The 19983-nt window shown below is 40.0% G+C and overlaps 1 protein-coding gene across 2 annotated transcripts in view; it reads right to left on the reverse strand.

Annotated features, from left to right (window-relative positions):
* ADAM23 (ADAM metallopeptidase domain 23) overlaps positions 1-19983 on the reverse strand; it is a gene marked incomplete at both ends in the record, with an annotated part of 161994 nt that overhangs the window by 61908 nt on the left and 80103 nt on the right. For both annotated transcript variants that reach the window (XM_082658689.1, XM_082658690.1), the window contains 2 exons: positions 656-738; positions 11864-11927. In XM_082658689.1, the coding sequence (XP_082514815.1) occupies positions 656-738; positions 11864-11927 (147 nt within the window). The remainder of the gene's footprint in view (positions 1-655; positions 739-11863; positions 11928-19983) is intronic.

Below are 19983 nucleotides of genomic sequence, written 5' to 3' on the forward strand. Positions count from 1 at the left end.
TTCATGTATAAGAAAAAGCTAAAACCACCTGATTCTGAAGAGGCAAACAGAAGTATCTTTACGCTTGCAAGTTGCGAATTTCCATTAAGACTCTGTGTTGAAAATCGCATTTAAGAGACAGGATTTTTTATAAAGTGTGGAGATAGGATTTTCAAGATCCCTTTCATCACACGGCCACAAAAGACCTTTACATCAAGTGTTACTGTGTTCAAGTCTAAAAGGCACCTACAGATGTTTCTTAAGAGCCTTCCTGAAAGCCGAAGCATGGGCTCCTCTCTTTCGAACCCCACCCTTGCCTGGCCACCTCCTTCTTATCCTTAGGTTATGCTGAGTGATAGTTCCTCTGGGGGATACCTCTGGGAAACCTTTCTGGACTAGGGTCGGTCATCCCAAAAGTCCCTGTCCTTCCCCTTCACAGTACCCACCAAAATGGCAATTAAATAATAATCTGTACAATCATTTGTTTAATCTCTATATCACCGGCAAACTCTATGTGTTAAGAGAGCAGGGACTTTGCCCTCCTTGTTCATGACTCCACATCCACTCTCTAACCCAGGACTGGTACAGAAGAGTCACTAAAATAACTATGAAAGACAAGATGGAAAGGGTGAATGGGTGAAACCAAGTTCATTCTCCCAATGACAGTCCCACATACTGAAGTCCATTGCAGGTCGACAGAGCCACCCTGGAGTCCTTGATACCTCTGATGTTTCCATGGTAATAACAGTGCTCTCCACCCTGCAATGCAGAAGAAGATTTCATTGACAAATTATGCTTTCTCCATCACGATTCGCTCTTTGGGATGATTCTGTAAAGCAAAAAGAAAGGCAAGGATGATCCTAGAAACTCCTCCTGTTTGATAGGAAATCTCAAAGAGCACTAGGCAATTTTTCAACTTTTCTATAAGAAGCAGGTGTATATTCAATGTAATGAAGGAGAAAAGCCTTTAACAGAGGAATAGGACACCAATGCAACTGGAACAGCTTATATACCTTTCCTAAGCATGTGAGGGAGTAGACACTTACCAGATACTGTTAGGGAATAAAGTCTTCTACATCACTGAGGAGAGGTCCCCAAAGGTGCTGTTTAGAATCTTTTTTTTATGGAAAACTACACAAAGCTTGGGGATTTGCTTTCTTACCCTTTAAAATCAGTTTTTTAATTTTTTTAGAAATAATATACGAACTTAGTTTTCAAAGGCAAATAGTAACTGCGAGGACTGTTTTAAACAACACAGCAGTTTCCTGTCGCTTTCTCTCACCACCGACACATTTTTAACACTTTTAGCTGTTTCTTCTGTTGTTTACCAATGCATTTCTTTCTTTCTTTTTTTTTTTTTTTTTGTGGTACGCGGGCCTCTCACTGTTGTGGCCTCTCCCGTTGCGAACACAGGCTCCGGATGCACAGGCTCAGTGGCCATGGCTCACGGGCCCAGCCGCTCCGCGGCATGTGGGATCCTCCCAGACCGGGGCACGAACCCGTGTCCCCTGCATCGGCAGGCAGACTCTCAACCACTGCGCCACCAGGGAAGCCCACCAATGTATTTCTGAATGGAATATTTATACTGTTATGTCCTGATTTATTTCACTTTAGAAATTACCTTCCTAATATAGAATCTTGAAATCCCCTCTCACCCCCGATACATTCCAACACACATCACAGGCTTTTGGTTAAATTGATATTTAGTGTTTGTATTATGACTATGCACATATTGTTCATAGCTGTGCCACTCTGATTACATTGTCTTTTTTGCTCCATTTTAAATTTTTTCGAGAACTTTTATTTTCTTCTTTGGTTTTCCATGTATTTAGCACGTACATAGACCCTATTATCTAAAACATTATCTATAACTCTTCTAAGTATGGTCAAGCACATCAGGTAATTTATCACATCGCTTTGCTCCTGGAGACACCCCTCTTGCTTCACCCTCCTGCCGGGCCTGATGCACAGCTGCTTTACAGGACTTGGGAACTCCTTTGTCCCCTTTCTGTACTGAATCCTAGATCCCATGTCTTCTCCATTCATGGCCCCCTTTCCTGGAGGTATACATCCCCTGGTAATTTGTTGAAAAAGTGTTTGTAGAAGATAAATTTGATGAGAATTTGCATGTTTGAAAACCCCTTTTCCTATCTTCACCCTAGATTGATCTTGTGGGTGGGTAGAGAATTTTAGATAGACAATTATTTTCTCTCAGCATTTCAAAGGAATTGTGCACAGTCTTCAAGCTTCTAATGTTGCTGTTGAGAACTGGAAATTATTCTAATTGTTGACGCTGTCTATACAATCTATTTTTCCCCTTTCAAGAAGACTGTAGGAAATTCTATTCACGCCCGTTTTCACAAAATCTCAGGATGTGCCTCAGTGGGGACTTTGCTTACTGATTGCACTGGGCACTCTGTGGCACCTTTGAATCCAGAAAATGCACTCTACCCAATATTCTGTAATCATCTATATGGGAAAAGAATCTGAAAAAGAATGGATATATGTATAATATATGTAACTGAATCACTTTGCTGTACACCGGAAAGTAACACAACATTGTAAATCAACTATAGTCCAATATAAAATAAAAATTAAAAAAAAATAACTCAGAGTCCTCATGAAACATATTTGAGCCTATGGCAGTGCAGGTAATAAATAATATATCCATTAAAATATTTAAAAAAGGAAAATGCATGCACTTCAGTTCTGGGAAACTTCTATTATTTCTCTGATAACCCCCCTCCTTTCCATTTTTCTCTACAAGCTGAGCTCTTCTACCAGAGTAGAGAAGGAATGGCTGCCTGTCTATCTGGGGTAAGGAGAAGATCAGGAATTTAGTACCTTCTCTATGTAGACTTTCAACCAATCTTTTTGTTTTCTGGCACCTTCAATTCCTGGGGCTTTCTGGGTACAGAGACACAAGCTGGCTTTGTTCTGCTTGGTTTTGTCCCAGTGGAACTTAGCAAAGCAAGAAAAAACCCTCATCCATCTGCTTTCTATCACCTACAATTTTACGGACACCTCTGATCAACTGTCATCTCTTCTCTTGTCTTTATCCTTGTTTACACCCTTTTTAAAATTCCTTAACTGTTATTTGAGTGGCTTATTATCAGGAAATTGAGATAAATATAAGCACTGAATCCACATTGCCTAACCAGAAGCTTCCTCTTTGTTTTCTTTTATTTATTTATTTATTTGATATTGAAGTATAGTTGATTTACAATGTTGTGTTAGTTTCAGGTGTATCGCAAAGGGATTCAGTTATACACACATATATATCTCATTTTTTTCAGATTCTTTTCCCATATAGGTAATTACAAAATATTGAATATAGTTCCCTGTGCTATACAGCAGGTCCTTGTTGGTTACCTATTTTATATACAGTAGTGTGTATACGTTAATCACAAATTCCTTAAAGAGAATACTGACTTTGACTTTTTATTAATGATTTACATTTATCTTGATCACTGCTTATTAAAGTGTATTACAATAGCCTCAGAGGCTACTTAAGTACCTAAAGGGGTTCACCCACACATCAAATCACCACTCCCCAACCAACTCAGTTTGTTTCCTTTTAGTAACTATAATACACACTTTCAATGTTGGTTTCTAAAATTGGTATTCTAATATTTTTACTATTTTGTAAAGGATTGCTTTTCCGTTCTCAAAGAGCAACTCTGTATATAAGTAATGACTTCTATATAATATGCCAAGTTCTATCTGCATTTTCAACTCTGGAACTTATAAGCACAAATGGTATCACACATTTCAGTAATTTGAGAATCCAGGTCGATACTCGGCAATTACATTTCAGACTCTTCCCATGATTCTAAAAACAACCATAGGTAACTGTAAATTCCATCAAACCAGTTATTTAGCACTTTGTGTCACACCAAAAGGCTATCTTAGGTCAGGTGATTGTTAGAAGTACACAGCAAACACTGTCATATTTATTTGACCTTTCTAAGAAGAGCTCTGTTTTTTAGATTTTCCTACACACAATCTTTTTCCCCCCAGAAAATATTTCCAAGTCCTTTCTTAGATTTCAGTTTCATTCACTTGCCGAAGGTTGATGCTCTCTCAGTATAAAGGTCATTGGTACCTGTTTGAGTTAAGGCAGAATATTATCTGAAGGGAACTCTTTGGTTCACTGTATATCTGGTTGTGGATCACCATATTTTCTTGACTTTAAATGATATTTGTGGTAACATCTAATCCCTGATGTTTATCATAAGAAAGCTTTAGTATCTAAATTGTGGGATTACATTAAGCACTATAAGCAATTTGGCAGTTCTAATTTAGTGTTAGTATTAGTAGCATTTGAGGATTTTCTGAGTTTCTTATTGCTAAATTTATACCAAGTGTTTGAGAAAGCATTACCAGAAAAATACTGTTTGGCAACTCTCCGGATTATGCAGCATTTTGTTAACACCACTACAAAGTAACATCTTCCGGTATTTCATATTAAATAAATCCCCGTTAAGAAGACGTATTCCCTCTTGGATATCAGGATGACAGGAGCGGGTCACTGCAGAAGGGCCCCTTGCAGAGGGCCTCGTTAACGAAGACACTGAGTAGTCAGCTCTGGGGGTGTCTCCACCCAAGGAGCTAGCTATCTGGAACACTCACTGTCTCACTGTAACTGCTATCTCTATGCACAAATAGGAAGACACTCACAAAGTGCTAAAAGGCTCCGCCAAAGACAGCAAAAAGCCAAACTACATCCCACAACTTCAGGCTCCAGTGTTTCTTTCTCCAATCAGGAAGGCCTCAGACAGTTCAAGAGTGCTGGCCAGACCCTTCGAGATCACCACTTATGAGCAGATCACAGATCTGTGACTAGGCAAACGGCAGACAGGAGAACCACAAAGGGCTCACTCAGCACATGACACAAGTCTATGTGTGCCTCCATGGGCATCAGCGTTTTCAGATTAAAAACTGTCAGTCAGTCACTTATAGTCAACAAAAATGGAACATCTAATAAATGAAGACTACTGGGTAGTCAAAGGAACTTAAAAATCCTAGCAAGTGTGCTCCCCAACTTTCTCAGCCCACCACTTCCACATAAGATCCCACAAGCCAGGTAATGCTCAAACAACCCCATTGGAAACCATCAGGCAACTGCCGCAAATAATGAAACACCAAAGTCGTGTGCGTCCTTTAACACATTTCCTACTCAGATGAGTAACAGCTCTGTGAGTCTAGTGATAACTTTGTGAGGGAAAAAAAGATCTGGCTCCCTGCTATTATTGACTGAATGACAGAAATGATTTGATTCTACTCACTTTATTTTTTTCACTTTTTTTTGTTCTTTTTTTAAAATTGGAATATAGTTGACTTACAATGTTGTGTTAGTTTCAGGTATACACAAGGTGATTCAGTTTATCTATCTATATTCTTTTCTAGATTCTTTTACATTATAGGTTATTACAAGATATTGAGTATAGTTCCTTGTGCTATAATACAGTAGGTCCTTGTTGGTTATCTATTTTATATATAGTAGTGTGTATATGTTAACCCCATACTCCTCCACCTTCCCCTTTGATTTTACTCATTTTAAATAGAACCTATTGGAAACAGAATCTATCGTTTCAATAATATAATTTATTTTAAAATTGCCCCACCTTTCTGTCTGTTTAATTATCTCATCTGCTTCAGTAAAGTTCAATCAGCCAATTCTTATTATCTTCATTGCTTAAGAAACCCTCATAAACCTGGGCATTCATGGTGACCAGGCACTGATGTTTTCAATCAACTCCTGTACATCTGGATAAACATTTGAAAAGAAACTCCACAGGCCACATCTCACAAATGTGTATATTATGATATTCCAGGTTCTGAATATGGTAATTAAAAACTCTGACACTATACTCAAGTGTTTATTCTATATGCATATCTTTAAATACTTCAAACTTGTCAACCAGCATGATATATCAATCTATTTAATAAATCATTGGGCTGTTTGCAAAAAAAGAAATGTTTTTAAAAATCTATGGGCTTCCTTGGTGGCACAGTGGTTAAGAATCCACCTGCCAGTGCAGGGGACACGGGTTCAAGCCCTGGTCCAGGAAGAGCCCACATGCCACGGAGCAACTAAGCCCGTGCACCACAACTACTGAGCCTGTGCTCGAGAGCCCACGAGCCACAACTATTGAGCCCACGTGCCACAACTACTGAAGCCCACGTGCCTAGAGCCCGCGCTCCACAATAAGAGAAGCCACTGTAATGAGAAGTCTGTGCACTGCAACGAAGAGTAGCCCCCGCTCAGCACAACTAGAGAAAGCCCACGTGCATCAACAAGACCCAGCACAGCTAAAAATAAATTTTTTAAAAAACTATAATGGGGGGCTTCCCTGGTGGCACAGTGGTTGAGACTCCACCTGCCGATGCAGGGGACATGGGTTCGTGCCCCGGCCCGGGAAGATCCCACATGCTGCGGAGCGGCTGGGCCCATGAGCCATGGCCGCTGAGCCTGCGCGTCCAGAGCCTGTGCTCCGCAACGGGAGAGGCCATAGCAGTGAGAGGCCCGCGTACCGCAAAAAAAAAAAAAAAAAAATCGATAATGGGACACATGTACCTGAATTTGAATACTACAGAAAAAGGATACAAAAAGCATTTCAGAGAATTGGACAACTTGAGAACTCAACACCTGTTTAATTATTTACCTTCATTAAACTCAAGGGGAAAAACATGTTCAGGTATGAGAAGTTTGGCTGTACTATACATATTTTAATGCTACATACATTTTTAATAGTTCTCACAAATCACACTATTCAAATTTAAAATAGCTTTGTGAGGAGCCAGTGTGGTCTGCTCTCTTGATTTCCTGGGGAATTTTTTTAGCCTCCCAGTCAGGAGCCTTGCCCACAGAAGCCCATTCCCTCTGACAACAGTCCCTGCCAAGAAGCCTTCATGGACGAAGTGAGCTTGAGCTGAACCATGGTAATGATTTGATAAGGAAAGCATAAAAAACATTCTAGGAGGGCGACGTGATTAAAAGGACAAAAGAACAAAGGCGAGAATAGAATATAGAACCCACAAGGACAGGGATTTTTGTCTGCTTGGTTCACTAATGCACATCCAGCTCCTAGATCAGCGACTAGATCAGAGTGAGTGAAATCAATATCTGTTTAATAGATAAATAAAAATGGCTTCTTCATGAGCCTAAGTGACAAGACCAATCTGAAAGGACCAGAGGATTTATGTTTGTTAAGACAGTGGGTAAATAAACTCCCATTACCTACTTGAGAAGTTTTTTATTTTGAGATGCTCTTTTATAGAGTATAATTCAGTGGTTTTTAGTATATTAAAACAGGGTTGTGTAACAATCACCACTTTCTAATTCCAGGATATTTTCATTACCTCAAAAGGAAATCCTTTGCCCATTAGCAGTCATTCCCCATTCCTCCTTATACCTCCCTAACCTCCCCCAGCCCCTGGCAACCACTAATGTACTTTCAGTCTCTATGAATTTCCCTACTCTGGACATTTCAAATAAATGGAACCACAAAATATGTGGTCCTTTGGAACTAATTTCTTTCATTTAGCGTAATATTTATAAGATTGATCCATGTTGTAGCATGTATCAATCAGTACTTCATTCCTTTTTATACCTGAATAATATACCACGTTCTGTTTATTTATTCACCAACTGATGGACATTCGGTTTGTTTCCATTTTTTTGCTATTATGAATAACACTGCTATAAACATCCATGTACAAATTTTTTCTTGGGCATAACATTTTCAATTCACTTGGATATATACCGAGATGTAGAATTGCTGGGTCACAAGATAATTCTATGCTTAAATTCTTGAGGACCTGCCGAACTATTTTCCAGAGCAGATCCACCATTTTCCATTCCCATCAACAGTATATGAGGGCTCCAGTTCTCCAGATCCTTGTCTGCACTTGCTATTGTCCATGGTTTTGGTTGTAGCCATACTAGAGGGTGTGAAGTGGTACCCATCCAAGTTTAAAATCAAACGAGAGAGTGACACAGGTGAAATAGGGATCAAAATATCACCTTCAATTTTAGTGTTGCTACATTGGAGGAGAGGATCAGCTGAGAATCCAGTGGGCCTACTAATGCTGCCGCCTAAGTTAGCCAGACTTACCCACCAAGGCACAGAAAACATGGGATAACCAACACCCTCCCCCAACCCACCCACACCCACAAGGGCTGCCACTGTACAACTGAGAACAAGTAGAGAAAATGTGCCCTTCCTGTAGGGAGGTGGATCTCACCCAAAAAAGGGAGGAAAGGACTATGTAGCCGTGCCCAGCTCCTTCCCACCAGTTAAGTCGCTCTTCTTTCCCTGGGCAAGAGGGAGCAAGGGGACAGGAAGAAGCCAGGGTGAGAAAATAGAGCTAGGAAAGGACGATTTCCTCATCCCTTAATAAGGATGAAGAGTAATAAAGGGAAGTAGGGACAGAAGTACTGTATCTATCTATTCAGTCTTACACTGTTGGCCAGGTGGCAGTTCTTTTCATAAAAAGAGAAACCAAAGTATTAGTAGGCATTTAAAGTTAATGGTTCACCTAAAAGGGATTTAATAGAAATATATTAAATTTGAAAATAACTATTATACCATCATACTGATGCCTAACTCCTTTAGAAGAACTGACACACTAAAACTTAACTTATTTTTAATAGTTTCATCAACAAAGTTGATCAACAAAGTTGTTTTGTCACATACTGTGTGCAAAGCACTGTGTTAGGAACTCTAACAAAAGCTATCGCTCGGGCTTCCCTGGTGGCGCAGTGGTTGGGAGTCCGCCTGCCGATGCGGGGGACGCGGGTTCGTGCCCTGGTCCGGGAGGATCCCGCGTGCCGCGGAGCGGCTGGGCCCGTGGGCCGTGGCCGCTGGGCCTGCGCGTCCGGAGCCTGTGCTCCGCGGCGGGAGAGGCCACGGTAGTCGGGGGGCGGGGGGGGCGTACCGCAAAAAAAAAAGCTATCGCTCTGTTGGTGCACAAGGAAAGTTCTTCCATGTGCATTTACTAATACCTGGCACCTATTCTATACTGCCTACCTAATCTGCTGATCTCTCCAGTTCCTATATTTGCTTCACAAGGAAAGAAGCCCATTTAGCCCACTTTCATCCAATAAAAGTAAAAGCCTAAGACTTTAGCCTCTTCTTAACTAGAAGTGGGAACTAGGTAGGGGCTTCATAGCTGTGATATGGGAAGACCTAGACAGGTTCCTCCTAAGTGTGGTTCATCATTTTGTTTGACTCTAATTCCCAGAATATTTTAAACGTCCACATTCAGTTTTCACTTCAAAGCCAAGTAGCCTATTAGTGATTCTGTTCCTCCCTAGTCATGTGAATAATGGTGTGTGTGTGTGTGTGTGTGTGTGTGTGTGTGTGTGTGTGCATGTGCACGCACATGTACTTTTGTCTAAATAGTTTGAGATCTTCGGAAGAAAGGTTGCACAGGTGTAAAAACAGGTTTATTTAATCTAGCCATTCTTACACACTGATTTTCTTTTCTGGTACTTGATACAAAGATTTTCTTAAACAAATGGAAGGCAATGTGAAGTTAAAAACATGTTTTTAAAAATGTGTATGTAATGGTAGTAGAAGCATGAAGTTATACAAGCTTTCAGAAAAAAAACTCTCAATATGGAGCAAAAGCCTTAAAAATATACCAACTCTTTTTTTTGTTTGTTTGTTTTTCGGTACGCGGGCCTCTCACTGTTGTGGCCTCTCCCGTTGCGGCGCACAGGCTCCAGACGCGCAGGCTCTGCGGCCATGGCTCACGGGCCCAGCCGCTCCGCGGCATGCGGGATCCTCCTGGACCGGGGCACGAACCCGCATCTCTTGCATCGGCAGGCGGACTCTCAACCACTGAGCCACCGGGGAAGCCCTATACCAACTCTTTAACCCAGAAAATTCTATTCTCAAAATTAATCCTTAATCAATTATTAAAGAAGTGTTCAAAATGTATCTGGAAGGCCTTTCCTTAAAGTTATTTGTACAGTGAAAGAGTAGAAGCAATCTAAATGTCCATCATTATGGGATTAAACAAATTATAGCAAATGAATTGGAAACAATATGATACACTTTTTAAAAATAAAAGTTTAGAAGAATTTTTAATGAATGCTAAAATGTTTATAATATTGTTAGGTTAAAATATTCTCCCACAAGATAATGTGTACCATATCATCTCAGGTTTTAGAGTGTTTATATAGATACATACACATAAAAAACAGACTGTTACCATTCATTCATTACATATAAAGCAAGTAAGTTTGGGTATATAAACTGTTTGGAGAAAATGGGTCATAAATAAGAAAAAAGCAATGAATACAAAACCAAACTGCAATGAACACCTCTTTTGTCAGAGTTGAAATACCCTTTGTTTTAAGTTTTAGTTACAACTGATGCAAGATTTGATGTGTCTTATTCATGACAAGGCCTCCATTTGGGACCTCAAATGACCTCTGAAGGCCAATTACCTATTTCATTTCTTTAAAAAAAAAAAAAAACCTTCTTGTGAGAAGTTTGGATCAGGTTACCGCAGCCTGAAAAGGTGGTTCATTTGCTGAGTCTGTAAAGGTCTCAGGCAATCTTCTCTTCTCCAGACTCATGATTCAGCATCTGCAGTGCTCACAGCACTGGCACAGCTGACAGAAGCTTTGTTTCGTACAAATGCCAGGCAGCACTGTTCCCGTGCTTGATTTAGCATTTCTGTTCACTTTCCACAGCATTAACTTTTAAGGAGATTCAACAACCCCCCAGATGCAGCCTAAGGCGAGAACTGACAGACTAGTAAGAATAATAGATGGAAGTTCTTAATCTAGGGCATAAAGTTCAAAGGTTTGGAATGCACATCAAACTACAAATGTCCCAACTGTTAGCTGGACAGTTATAAATCCGGAGAAATGCCATGACCCCTCATGGCAGTAATCTCAGTTCATACCACCTATAAATACTTGTTAAGAGGTTATCAGACTGACAAGCCCAGGTTACCAGACTGTACAACCCAACAAACCCACACATGGAAGGTCCACTTTTGTGCCAGCGCTCATTAGCAATCCAGGAAACAACCCAGTACTGTTTCCCCCCTTGTTTGTTTCCCTGTTTGTGTCCCACTCCCATGGCACCCATGGACGCTGCTTAGGCTCAACGGCACTCTGTGGCCTTCTTACAAATCAGAGTCTCTGGATGCAGCCATTCCAGGGATTTTCACCCGGACTGGTGGAGAGCAACTGTGTTCCTTACATACAGGTAATCTCTCTCTCTTGTTTTCATCTAAACCCACTTTTCCTTATTGATCTTCCAGGAAGAGAACAGTGAACCTCCAAATGAAAGAAATCAAGCACCCCACTGCATTTATATTACAATGCTTGGTGGCCTTGAGGAGGCTTATGTGTCCTCTTTCCACTTCAATTTCTTCCTTTGAGCAACAGGAATAATAATACCCACCTCAGAGAATTGTTGTGAAGATTGAGAGGGAGAATGTTCCCGACATCTTCCTTTCCCCATCTGTCCTCTGCCCTTCATGGGTACCAAGGTCCCTTGGACTAAACAGTCACTCTAACAGCCCACCCAGTCTGATCATTCAATTTCTCTGCCCATGAGCCTAGTGCTGCCATGGAACTGGAGAGCTCTTGATACCGTTCACTTACATAAGATACTGTATGTATAACCAAAACAATGATCATTTCTTTATTGGCTGGAGTCTCTAACGTTATCTCAAACATTTGTAAATTTTAATCAATTTCTCCTAAACTTATTTTAAATTTAAAAATAATAGCCTTGTATAAGAAGCCAGAGGATTTTAGTGAGATAGACAACAAAACAATGAAGTGTGCAATGAACAGTTCTATGATTAAGTATATTTATACTACAGGATGTCCATGTGCTATTGACCATACCTTAGAGTACTGTGGTTTCCCATTTTCATAGTGAATCTCCACATAATCAGAAGACAGCAAACCACTACAAAGGAAAGAAAATAGAGTGATTTCCACATCTAAGACACTTGGAGGTTTAAAAATAACCAGCTCAATAAATGGATGTGAGAGCTTGTACACCGCAAAGCACTCCGGTCCACAGTAAGGACAGAACAGGTTATCATCAAGAGTCTCAAATGTTATCCAGCAACAAATCATTCCTCCGTCTGTTAAAAAAGATAAAATACAAATAATTTAAAGATGAACTCCTTTTATACACACATTCGTCATTTGATTGATATGTTAATATGGAACAAACAAAAAGGCAGGTAACGGGAGAAGACAGGCTCTCTATAAATCCCACAGTTACGCTCTAAACAATTGGAATCTCAAAACAATCGTTGAGGAAGAGTACAGAGAAAAGACCAGATAGAAAATATTCTAGGCTTTTCAAGCCACAGGGTCTCTATAACAACTACTCAACTCTGCTGTATTATCACGTAAGTAGCCACAGGCAGTATGGTTGTGCTCCAACAACACCTCATTTAGGGACACTGAAATCTGAATTTCACATAATTTTCACCAGTCAGGAAATTTTTCTTCTTTAATTTTTTTCAACCATCTGAAAGTGTAAAAACCTTTCTTAGCTTGAGGTCTGTACAAAAACAGGAATGCTGGATTTGGCCCACGGGCCGTAATTTGCTAACTCCTGGAATAAAGAATAACAGTTAAGAATATAGACTGTGAAGTCGGAGTGGGGTTTAAAACCTAGCCCAGCTCCTTGTTAGCAGTGTGACTGTGGGCAAGTTACCCAACTCAGCCTTTACGTGAGTCACATGGAGACAACAAAGAGTGTGAATCTCATACACACCAAGAGGATTAAATGAAAGCATCCACATGAGAACTCAGCGCTGAGGATGTGCCCAGTAACGGGCACTGCGGCCGTCACTATTTTTAACTCAGCTTCTCCCAACACATTTCTCCCTATACAACGTGGGAAATAAGAATATGTGCCTCCGAGGCAGCTCTGGATTGTTAGGGCATCCGGGTTCCTGTTTGGGCTCTGCCACTAGAAATAATGATTATAAGAGATCACTCACATGGACTGAACACTTACTACATCCCAGCCACTGTTCTAAGGACTATAAAGGTAGAACCCATTTAACCCTAATGGTAACTGAAGAACAACAGTAGGTTCTACGATGAGCTGGATGTGTGCCCTGCATATAGGCCTAGATTTCCTCTTCTGCAAAAAGGTTGGAGCAGACGATGCCTCAGGTCCCTCTTGCTCTGACATTCTATTTTCTATAATTCTGCCGAGTAGTAGGTTTTCTTATTAGGAAAACTTGACACTGCTTCTTTAACAGAAGGATGGGAGGACCCAATGATTTCACATCATTTTGAGAACTGCACCTGATGTGGTTCTAAAATGACCCAGTGCGGAGGGCTGGAGGAGGCTTGGACCCAGTCAACAGAATAACTGGGAGCCACGTGTGTGCCTGGTCCAGCCTGGTTTCCTGTGTGAGCAGAAGGACAACCTTTACAACATGGAAATAAAGCAGGTGCTTGTACCTTGGACAGGTTTTCCTACTGAAATTACTAATCAAACGTGTGTCTACTGATGATTCTACATTTGAAACTAATTATGGTACGTCTACTCATTCCCTTTTCAAAATCTCAATAATCGTAAAAATAATGAGAGTTCTTAGCTCTCTATACTTGAGAACACCTGAGAAGATACAGAAAATTCTTTCAGCTCTAGTTAATGAAGTCAGCACTGCGAATGTACATAAACAGGGTTGTTGTTGGCAGCATTTCTCTGAGGAATCTTTCCACAACACCAAGAGGCACGGAGGTTGCACTAACTGCATTTTAATTACCTCTCTCTACAGGTCATTCATTATTTTCAAAATTCTCAACCACACCATCACTGGAGCATGTCTAACAGTTGAAAACAAGGTATTTTAGACCCCTACTTTCGTTTGTAATTACAAAAGCAGATAAAAATATTCTAACCATTAACTACCAAACGGATAAAGGTCACTTTAATTATCGTATTTCTCTCTTTTCAAGGGCCTTTTCCCCACCATGGACGTACCTATTTCTAATATCTCCCGCATTTGAGAAGCTTTTTTTTTTTAACTTATTTATTTTATTTTATTTATTTTTGGCTGTGTTGGGTCTTCATTGCTGCACGCGGGCTTTCTCTAGTTGCGGTGAGCGGGGTCTAATCTTCGTTGCGGTGCGCAGGCTTCTCATTGCAGTGGCTTCTCTTGTTGCGGAGCATGGGCTCTAGGCACGTGGGCTTCAGTAGTTGTGGTGCGCGGGCTTCAGTAGTTGTGGCTCGCGGGCTCTAGAGCACAGGCTCAGTAGTTGTGGCGCACGGGCTTAGTTGCTCCGCAGTATGTGGGATCTTCCCGGACCAGGGCTCGAACCCGTGTTCCCTGCATTGGCAGGCGGATTCTTAACCACTGCACCACCAGGGAAGCCCTGAGAATCTTAAAGAAGAAAAATAGCTACTTTTCTAGGACAGACAGAGATAGACATAAGACCATATCCTCCCTTTCACAGAGACACTCTACTCTCCCACCTCCTATAAATAGCACCGCATCCCCATTTGCACCATCCTTCCCTCCTGTCTGACCATTCTTCCCTTAAAACTGTTTCTTTCACTTATCACAGTGTCCCCAGCACCTGGCATAACGCCTAGTGCATAGCAGATGCTTAATCAACATTTGCTGAGTGAGCAAACATCTACCAACATCCACTATACGCCAGGCCCATACCATGTGCTGGGAAATGGGGATGAAGAATGCAACTCTCTGAAACTGAAACTAAGCAAATCAGTACAAATGTATGAGATTCACCATCTCATTCTAGAATATTATTGTAATCTTCCTGAAAGTGAATTAATGTCAACTGAAATGTAATCTAATTACAAAAGTCTTAATGTAATTTTGAAATGAGACTTTTCAGTGAGGGGCAAGTAACGCTAGAAAGGAAGAACTGAATAGCTAATCGTGTGGTGGTGTGTCTCCAGCTCCACCCTGCAGAAAAGGAACAGGTCATCTGTATCTCTGTAGGCCTGAAGATGAGTTGTCTGGCAATCTCCGCCTGCAGATGTTCTCCAAGGTCCTTCCTCCACGTCTGCTCTCTGTAGTTTCCCTAGTAGAACTTCCTGTTGAAAATACAATGTTCTAACATGCCAATACTGATCTATTTAGCAATTATGGTCCCGAGTATAAATAGTCATTGTACTTTCTTGATCAGCCAGTTGGGTGTTTGGTTCTGAGTTGTCTGATAACTTGGGAGGACTGATGAAAAGGAATTTCTGAACATCCTAAGTTCTGAAATAAACATCCTTTTTCTAGTCATTTAAGTTACAGAAAAGCTTACACCCCAGCTACTACAGTCCGTCTCATGCAGGTTATCTGGTGAAAGAGAGGTGGCCTTGGGAGGTAAGGAGATAAATGTAGGATGGAAGTTCAAAGCAAGGTGAAAGAGAGTGCAAGAACTGGAATAAGAAAATTCTCTTTTGATTATTGTTACGGAACCTTCTTGCTCACCGCCTTCACGGTGAATCTACATCACAAAGGTAGTGAAAAGAACTTGAACTAGACAATGTGATTTTACTCAGCATATGAAGAACAAGTATAAGCACCTTAATGATGCTGAACTCCAAGAGCAGGAGAATGGCAAGACTATTAAGACATGGCAAATGAGCCAAGAGTCAGATCAATGAAGGGGACTGTGGCAGAAATAATGCTGAGTGTCCACCAAATCCCATTGCATCTTCCCCTTCCTAGAACAGTAAGACTATATTTCACAGCTTTCAGAGCAGTTAGGTTGGGGTCAAGAGATTGAATTTTGGCTCATGAGATATGGGGGGAAGTAATATCTATTCTTCCAGTTTGACCATTAAAATCCATGCTTGATTATCCAAGCTCTCTCTTCCCTGGAACCCTGGCAGTCACATGCCCTGGAAGCCACATGCCCTAGATGGCATAGCTACAAGGTGAATGCAGCCTAGGTTCCTACATCTTGACTGGAGAAGAGCTTCCTAGGAAAGCCACTCAAATGGCATTAGACCATAATGTGGGTAAGAGACAAAATATTACAGTGTTAATTCTCAGATTTCATCTTTACTATTAAAACATGGTCTAAATGTTTCTAATTCCAGCATCTATCACAAAAAACGTTTTAGAAATTTATGTTCAAAGAATATCAGAATCATCAGCAAATATACAAAGAGGACTTCTATAAGATCTAGGCATTGGAAAATCACACAAAGAGAGAAGTTTTGCCTATACAAATATTTGTTGTAGTCCTTGAGTTTGAGATTTATGTGTCTAATGAAAGAAGGTACATGAATAGTCAGGTGGTCAAAACTCCAAAAGTTTATAGCTTACATTCCACCAAGGAGGCTCATTATGGAAAAGCCAAGGATCTGAGTAATTGGAAAAGTAACTTATCAAGAATCCCTAGTGCCTGGAAAAGTCATTAACCAAGAAGAGTGAATGACTTCTAGTTTTTTGGACGATAACTTGAATCCCTTACTTTAAAGAAAGAACTATATTCCTTCTTTTGGACAATCCCGGTCATGGCAGTCTGTGAGTGGGTTAATCAAGCAAATTAAATTGTTCAGAATGAGACGACATAGAGAACAGGGCCTTGAGCTCTAAGGAAGACTACTAGGAATGGCAAACATTGGACCACAAGATGTGGTCATCTGCCCTCTTACCAATTTCTGTTGATTAAAGAGTCCAAGGATCTGGCTTGGTAACACATTCATTCATTTAGTGACAAAAAGTGCTGAGCACTATGGAGATTCTCCACTTCATGGGGCAGCAAGGATGACAGCGTTGGACCACGCCTGCCCCCTCTTCCCACTAGAAGCTTCACATTTTTCCTTTTATACACATACCTATTTTAATTCATTAAATAATTACTCTAAGTTGTAATGAGGAGAGACACAGAATTTAAACTAGTACATTCATACAAGCAGAAGCTTGTAACTTTACTATTATCCTACTGTCCTTACATGGCTTTCCTCTTTTTTTTTTTTTTCTTCCTTTGCGGCACACGGGCCTCCCACTGCCGCGGCCTCTCCCAACGTGGAGCACAGGCTCCGGACGCGCAGGCTCAGCGGCCATGGCTCACGGGCCCAGCCGCCCCGCGGCATGTGGGATCCTCCCGGACCGGGGCACGAACCCGTGTCCCCCGTATCGGAATGCAGACTCCCAACCACTGCACCACCAGGGAAGCCCTTCTTTCCTTTTTGAACACAACAGACTTAAAAAGTAAGATGATTCTTCAACCACCACTTCTCTCAAGTCTTAAGAAAAAGTTAGACTCATCCCACCTAAAATAATTTGTATGCCAAAAGTTATTTCAGCTAGGAAATATACACTCCTTTGAGTGCAGACAATAAAATAAGAGATTTAAAGCTGCGTTCAAAGATTGTAGACATGGAGAGGTTGACATTTAAGAGAGTAGAAATGATACATTAAGTGGGTGAAAGTAATTATAGGTTGAATTGAGGCTTAGTGTTAAGTCAAACAAAGATGGCACGGTAGGCAAGGGCTGGGGAATGTGGGCATATTTCATAGGAACAGAGCCGGAGGTGGAGACTACTCCCAGCACAGGCAGCTTGTAGAGATGTACGCTTCTTTGAGGGTCACGACAGGAATCTAATGAGCTCCTAAACCACATAAGAGGTTGCAGTACTTCAATGTGTAGGGACTCATAAGTGATGGCCCATGCACCATAATACAGTGAAGAACACTCAAATATATTAAGAATAGGAAACATAGGCAGGGCTGCAAGTTAATAGATAGGGCAGTAGAGAGAAGAGGAATTAGGGGAGAAATAAGGGATGAACTTGAGGTAATGTAAAAGCTGAGGACCCCCACGGGATCAGCTGATAAGAGGAGCCAAATATGAGTTCCTCTCTGAGGAAGTAGCGTCAATAGAGACATTTTTACTTACACAAAAATAAAAGATGTCTAATTTCTCCTCCCCAGCGTTTAAGCCATACCACTTGAAGTGGCTTAACACATTCCTAGCATGGCTGCCAGCATCTCTATAAGTATACCAGTAATTTTGAGATTCTTCTATGATAGAATTGTAGTTACTTTCACACAAATGGGTAACTTTACCCCCATATGTCATGAAACAAAAACAATTTTAAACACAGGGAAAACTGGATCCAAATAAAGATAGCATATCTTTTGAACACAGTTATGCAGAACTGAAATGCTTTGGTGCACCATTTTCAAAGCTAAGAATGAATATTATAGTTTGTTGAATATTGCTAATATAGGTTCTTTTCTGATCTGCCCAATATTTATTTATACTATTATCAAACCAGGCTTTACATGCAGTAAAATCGTAGAGAAATAGATATGGATCTATTATCAGCCTTGCCTTCTGGTAACTTTGTCTCGAAGAAAAAAACTCTCCTCCAAGTCTAGTTTTTGCCATCTCCCAGGACAAGAGCTCCCTACTTCTTTCATTTTTCAGTCTATAGAGAAAAAGTGTACATTTGTTTATACAGTGTCCATCCTTCCCAGGTATACATGAAATAGTCAAAAGTGTAAAAAGGAAATGAATGGGAAAGCTACCAGAAATAATAAGAATTAAGTAAGCTAGCCAGTTATAAGATATATATGCAAAAGCAAAATACATTTCTATGTGCACAAGCAAAAATAACCTAGAAATAATCCAGGGGAAAAGTTTCTACTAACAATGACAACAGTGGCAACAAACGTTATATACGTAATTAGGCATGCAGGTATTTACACATATATGTATAGATGTACATGTACTCTGTAACATTAATGTAATTCCAAACAAAATTTCAGAAAGTTTGTTTAACTTGATGAAATTATTCTAAAGTTCATCTTAAAGAATAAATGTTTATGACAACCCAAACATGTTTTTCAAAAGAGGAGTAACAATAGGACCTCATATTACTACTACAGTAAATGAAATACAGAGCACTGGCCTGATTAGATGGACAGCCTAAAGGACAGAACAGAAAGTCCAGAGATTCAAGGTCATATAAAAAATGTAATATATGGAAATAATGACATTTTAAATTGGTAAAGAAGAGAATAAATAGGTTTGGGACAAGTGACTAAACATTTTGGGAAAGTTAGATCCCTACATCAGATCTTACACCAAATAATAATATATGCTTTAAAGGAATGTATATTTTAAAATAAACTTACTATAAAAATATAGTTGAATGTTAGGAAGCAGAGACCATTTTATGTATGCTCTTAAACCCAGAAATAATTTTTAATAATCGATAAGACTATATAAGTTTTTTAAATTTCCATAAGTTAAATTTTAAAATACCATAAACAATTGCAAGGCAAACTGAGAAAAAACAAGTATATGAAAAACAAAGGGCTGCTATTTTTTGACATAAGGAGACAAAAACAAATAAAAACAAATAACCCAACAGAACGTAGGCAAAGAACATGGGCAGATGATTCACAAAATATTATGTACGAAATGCAATTCACAGAAAAAAGAAAACAGAAATACTAACGGTGATCAGTCATACACAAATCTACAATTGTATTAGTAATAAAACACCTGTAAATTAAAAGAGCCATACGAGACCATTTTCCCCCATCAGTTCAGAAAATAAAAAATGAGTAATAGTAGCTAGATCTGGCAAGAGTGTAGAAAAATTGGCACTTTACACATTACTGTGGGGAAAATGAATTAATATGTCTTTCTATGGGACAATTTACCAATAGCCATCAATCCCTGAAAGCATGTTCACCTTAAATCCATAAGTTTTTATAATCTTATAAGAGCTACTTATAAAGGTTTCCTGAGGAAATAGCTAGACAAGAGCAAATAAACACACACACACACACACACACACACACACACACACACACACACAGCTATCTCGGCAGGTGATGTAGATGCGAGTAGGTTTAAATGTGCTTTTACATTACAGACGCTTGGAAACATGGGAAAGATGTTCACATCATTCATTGAAAAAAGCTAATGAGAGAATGTTATGATGTTGTCCGGTAACTTTTTACAAGTATGTTTATACGTGTATATTCACATATAGA

The sequence above is a fragment of the Grampus griseus genome (genome assembly GCF_964374135.1).
Source record: "Grampus griseus genome assembly, chromosome: 7".
NCBI classification, from domain to species: domain Eukaryota; kingdom Metazoa; phylum Chordata; class Mammalia; order Artiodactyla; family Delphinidae; genus Grampus; species Grampus griseus.